Source organism: Lygodium microphyllum, chromosome 15 (genome assembly GCF_053477565.2).
Source record: "Lygodium microphyllum isolate KBCC chromosome 15, Lygodium_microphyllum_v1.1.10, whole genome shotgun sequence".
Lineage (NCBI taxonomy): Eukaryota > Viridiplantae > Streptophyta > Polypodiopsida > Schizaeales > Lygodiaceae > Lygodium > Lygodium microphyllum.
In genome coordinates, this window is record NC_141149.1 from 110048125 (window position 1) to 110054215 (window position 6091).

Sequence of the window (6091 nt, forward strand, 5' to 3'; positions counted from 1 at the left end):
TTGCTCCCTTAGTCTTGTAGGTGCGACAACTAGTTAGACGGTCGATGTCAATTACGTGCCATGCTTATTAGAGAGCGGTACAGAAGCATTGTTTATGAAAATTGCTGCGCATTTATGCATTCATAAGTGATTACCATGATAAGTGTTGGCAATAGGATTATACCCCAGTTTGTGCGTGTGTTGTGAGGACAAGTCAGCGTAGGAAGGAGAAGGGTCAGCCAACGCAACTGACGATTAGGTGACACAGGCTGTCACTGATTGGATAAAGCAGGAAATGGCGGGTCTAAGAAACCAAGGGGAGGAGAGAGGAAGAGAGGGATATTGATGCATCTGAGCCTTAATAATATGATGGTTTTAGGAATAATTAGGGAGGTGGTAGAGAGGACCAAGGCAACCCAGCCGTCCTCGACTTTGTCAATATGCTCTTTAGCGGTCCGATGTCGCAGTTCTCCTGATGTAGCGGTTTGCCTGTGCGTGGACTTCTGTTTTTGTATTGTGAAATCCTCTCTCTCTCTCTCTCTCTCGACTTCATCATATCTATCATGAATCCCTTCGCTTGCCCTCCGGCTTCCGCCTTTCCTTTAGCCTTCCGTCTCCTTCCCTTCGGCCATTCTCTCCTCGAGTCCTCGGCTTTTGGTCTGCCCGAGCTAATCTAACTTCAATTGCACCAGCTCCAGTGTCCCTATAATTGCTTCACATCAATCATTCAGCTACGCAGGCCTGAGAGAGGAGGTGGTGCTGCAGCTGCCGCTACTCTTGATCATCGCTGGCTGATTGATCATATGTATCACATATGATGCGTAGGACGGTTTGTAAGGGAGGGGCAGGATCAGGACGCTTCGTTGCGACAGCCCGAGCTGTAAGTCAGCTATGGCTGGTTGTTAGTGTAGCGTTGCTGGTGGTGTCAATTACGAAGGGCAGCGGCAATTTTGGTGTTGTTCATGCAAGGAGCATAGCAGGGGAGGCAGTGAGATCACATGATGGTTTGGATGACGGCGATGATGATATTATGGTGGAGGCAGCTAATGCAGGAGGCGCGGCGCTGTATCGGGGCCATGCACTTGCGGAGACGAGCAGCTACTACCCTGCGAGTCCTCCGGCGGTGCCAGCTTCATCGTTCAAGAAGGGGGATCAATATGGGTTCGAGAATCCGAGCTTGAAAGATGCATTCTGGGCGCTGCAGGCGTGGAAGGCGACCATAACGTCGGACCCGAAGAACGTGACCGGCACGTGGGTGGGGAACGACGTGTGCAACTACACGGGGGTGTTCTGCGCGCCGCCGCCGGACGGGTCCTGCGACCGGGTGGTGGCAGGCATCGACCTGAATGGGCAGAGTATCGGCGGCACCCTCCCGAAGGAGCTGGGCCTGCTGGACTACCTGGCCATCTTCCATATCAACTCCAACTTCTTCACGGGCGCCCTGCCGGACTCCATCGCGCGCTGGTGGCTTCTTTACGAGCTGGACGTCAGCAACAACCTGCTATGCGGACCCTTCCCGGAGGTCGTCCTGGCCCTGCCCAGCCTGTCCTACCTCGACGTCCGGTTCAACCGCTTCGACGGCGAGCTGCCGGACAGCCTCTTCGAGAAGCAGCTCGACGCGCTCTTCGTGAACGATAACAACTTCACCGGCGGCATCTCGTCCAGCCTGGGCAACTCCACCGTCTCCGTGCTCGTCTTCGCCCGCAACAATCTCGCCGGTGGCATCCCGTCCACCATCTCCGGCATGGCCGCCACCCTGCAGGAGATCATCTTTCTCGGCAACAACCTGACTGGCTGCGTGCCCTTCGGGCTGGCCAGCCTCGGCAACCTCACCGTCCTCGACATCAGCTTCAATAACCTCAGCGGCCTCCTGCCGGCGGACGCGCTCGCCCAGATGACAAGCCTGCAGCAGCTGGACGTGGCTCACAACCTGCTGACCGGGGACATCCCCGAGGAGGTCTGCGGCCTGCCGAATCTGATGAACTTCACGGCCTCCTTCAACTTCTTCACGTCCGAGGCGCCCTTGTGCCTGCAGGCCGACAACGCCTCCGACACGTTCGACGACCGGGAGAATTGCCTGCCGTGGCGGCCCGACCAGCGGCCGCCGGAGGAATGCGCCGCCTTCTTCTCAAGCAATCAAGCCTGTCCAGCCCCGAAGCCCCCCCCTCCGCCGTCTCCACCGCCGCCTCCCTCTCCCCCTCCCCCCTCCCCTCCTCCCCCCTCCCCGCCCCCTCCCTGCCCCTCCCCTCCGCCTCCGCCTCCCCCATGCGAGCCCCCTCCCTACGACACTTCCCCCCCTCAATACGACATGCGCCCGCCTTACGGTACTAACCTGCCCTATCCCCCCCATAATGAATACGACACCAAACCCCCCTCCTCCCCTCCCTACAACTACTACGACCGCAACTCCTATGACCCCTCCCCCCCTGCTTATAATTCCCCCGATAGCCGCCCCTCAAATCGACCATGATCCCCGCCATTAGCCTGCTAGCTCTCATTCGAACGATTGATCCTGATTTAACATAATACGTGATACGTTACTGTCGGCAGCCAATGCTCATTATGATCATTATCTGCCTGTGTTTTAGCTGCCTGGTTTCCAATCTGATGATGATGACGATCATGATCAGTACCATGGGCGCATCGTATGAACTTTGCTCAGATGATCAACAACGCAGATTAAAAACTTCCCAACTGCCATGTACCAGCGAATGTGGAACCTGATTAACTTGCTTGGTCAATAAATGTCAACCTGCCATGTTTTCTCAAATTCATAGAAGTTGAAATCTCTTACTGCATATTTGGCCGCTCCTCTCGATTTAGAATGTACTATTAAGATACATCTAAAATTATATGTTTCCGGGGATGACGAACACCAGACCGCATCCTATAATCTAATGTATAATAACTCGATGTTACATCTAACAGTCATGTCACATATAGGGTTATGTAAGTGGGTTGTTTGTTTCTGAGAGCACATCGGTAAAGATGAGAATCTTCGACGTTCTAAGGGTGTTATAAAGGGTCGGGACTAATCACGTGGTGGAAAGATAAAGCTCCCATTTTATTCTCACACTTCTACCGCTCGCTCGTCACGGGTGCAATAAGAAATTTTCATTGTCTCGACTCTCGCCCTTCGAATCTGGCATGTTCAATGATGAATCGTATAAAGCGAGTATGATGAGTACATTTTAACGAACCAGTAGCATTCAAGAGCCAAGCACTAGCCCTTACGCCCATAAAAGTTGGAATTTGGATAGGAGGGTTGAAAAAACGCACCCCCTCGAGAAAAATTGAGCTTTCGGACCAGGAGAGCCGAAATTTTTGATTTGAAGGGCTTTCCTAAAAGTTAAAACCTTAGTTTGAAGAGTGGAAGGGTACACTTCTCTTATTATCATTAGTATATCCTTCCTTTGAAGGGCAGATTTATTTCTATCCTTCTCGTGAAGGAGAAATTCCCCCTTGGAAAATTATTGTGGAATGTTTAGAGCAGCCATCTAGACATCTATGTGGGTTGCTTGAGAAGCTAGGTTCAATTCCCGAGGATGGACTAGCATATTCAAGCGCTACCTGTATGATGGGGCATGGTGAGGGTATCTAATAACATACCAAAAATGGCATGGTGAGGGTATCTAATAACATACCAAAAATGGCATGGTGAGGGTATCTAATAACATACCAAAAATGGCATCGCATTAAAAAACTTTCAAATCTAAGCCATGCTTTGGAAGCTTGTGTGCAATATGGAGGACAAGAGGATGGTGGAGATGTAGGCTGCCCCAGGGGTGCTAGGAAGCACGAATTTTCAAGCTTGCAAAGGATATTGATTCGATGGTTTCAACTTTCAAATCCATGTGCCTTGACATGTCAAAGACAAAAGCTTTGATGTTTAGGTTGTCAATTAAGCCCATGGCAGGATTTACATATAAAAGATTATAGCCTCAAGGAGAGAAGCTATAGTGTCCTCTCCCTGGAAGTCCGAAGAGAGTTTTAGAAGCAACTATCTATCTACCTATTAAATCTTTGTGTGCTAGATATTATGGCTTTGGTATTGTGGCATTGTTGCTCTCTTTCATGGGGTGCTTCTTGAGGAAAACAGAATTCAAAGAATTGGAAAGTTGCAATCTATGAGGCTCGCTATGGTTTGGTGGATTACAAATTCATTGGAATGGGATTCTTTGAGGTGAGGATGAGACAATCTACATAACAAAAATAAAGTGTGGTTGATAATAAGGACGAGCCGAGTGATCAAGCAACCTCTACAACATGAAGATGTGAAGAAAAAGGACTTTCATGATTTTACAAAACAAAGAAAACATTTATCTATTGCTAAGTTTTCCAAGGAAAATATTCCTCTTGATGGGGCTTCTTCTTCCACAAATGACAGTGAAGTAGGAACAATCAAGCTCCCTCTAAAATAAACTTCATAGGAAATCTTAAGGTTTTACCAGCTTCATTGGGAAACTTCTTTTCTTCATTGAGAAGGGATTGTATAACACTTGGAAAGGTGAGATTTGGAACATTCTTCAATGTAGTTACAAGGGTGGGGTAAACATTTTTTTATAGCTTTAACTACGATTGCTATCGAATCTTCTTCATTAACTGCACCATTTACCAAAGTAAGTTGTACCATTAACCCCTTCATATATGATATGAACGCACTAAGAGAAGTCCCTTTTTCATAGTCAAGATTGAATAACTCTATCTTTAAGGAGATCTTTGAGTTCTTTCCTTCTGCATCATACAATCTAGTGAGTTCTTCCCACTTAGCTTTGGCACTTGAGAGTTTATCCACAAGCTTAGATAATGATGATTTTTGTGACTACTTTCAACATTTAAAAACACTATTTTTATACATTTTTAAACCTAGAGAAGGGTGTCATATAAAGGATTCACTTACAAATTGAATTTTAAAGTGTTGTTTTTTATTCAAGAAAAACTCACAAATTTAATTGCCTCCTTATACCATGTGCATCCAAAAACTTGCTAAAGTTATTTGAGATGAATTCATCCCTACCATTTGATGTCAAACATTTGATCTATTACCTATTTCATTCTCCACAAGCCCCTCGAAGCACTTAAAGTTTTCAAATATTTAACTTTTTGATTTCATGAAATACATCTAACATCTACACTTTTCTACTATGAATAAATATCATTTAGTAATTTTGGCATGCAATCTATACTAATATGTCTCTATACATCAAAATGCACCAAGTCACACATTTTATTGTCATGGAAATGCATGTATTGATTGCTTTCTATATTTGACATGCACTACACAATATTAAATTTCATGAACGTTCGAATATGATAGACCTATGGCAATATTCTTTGAATGCATCTTTTCTAGTTATTGTGCATTTACATGACTAGTGTGTTATACCAAATATCCATGTTTGTAATCAATTTGTGGCACTTTCATACATTGGAAAATATTTTAGTACATATGCACATCTAATGTGAACATTTTTTTAATAGTTTTGCATTTTTCTACAATTCTTTGTAATTGTTGATGCTTGTAATACATTCGCTATATACTTTGACTTCCTATCATGTATGGACAAGAAAACTTTGACAATATGTGTAATAGGATGGATTGAATTGTCCCCTATTTTCACATAGCTTGGTTCTTTGGGCCCATGCATCTTATTTAACCAAATTTTAAAGGGAAATTTGAGCTAAAAAGAGGCATGTAAGGATGTGGATTAAATATTTAATCACATATCAACTAGATTAAAATAGACAAGGAAGGACACTTCATTAATTGCTTGATTTTTGCTATTTAAGGATTGAATTCATGTTAAGGGCGGCAACTCTCTCTTTTCTTTCTCTTAATTTTACTTTCATGTTTAATAATCTAACTCCCCAAGATTTCCTCGAAAACAACATCTCATCTCCTAATAAATTTGACTATGACCTCTAGATGCCGACTTGAATTCTAATCACCTTTTGATTTTCATCTTAACTTTCTCAAATCTCTATTTTCTAACTTCCTTTTTTTTTGCTTTTCTCTCTTCTTCATTCTCTTTCTATGTGTTCTATGCATATATTATCATTAGAAGAAGCCTTCTTTATCTTACAGTTGCACCATGGAAAAAGCTTGAGGTAC

At 44.8% G+C, this 6091-nt stretch overlaps 1 protein-coding gene across 1 annotated transcript; it reads left to right on the plus strand.

The window, feature by feature from the left end:
• The first annotated feature begins 320 nt into the window (after positions 1-320).
• On the plus strand, positions 321-2916 carry LOC148024905 (leucine-rich repeat extensin-like protein 6). The gene has a single exon (XM_087694577.1). The coding sequence runs from the start codon at positions 794-796 to the stop codon at positions 2447-2449; it is 1656 nt and encodes a 551-aa protein (XP_087550703.1). The 5' UTR covers positions 321-793; the 3' UTR covers positions 2450-2916.
• The last annotated feature ends 3175 nt before the right edge of the window (positions 2917-6091 follow it).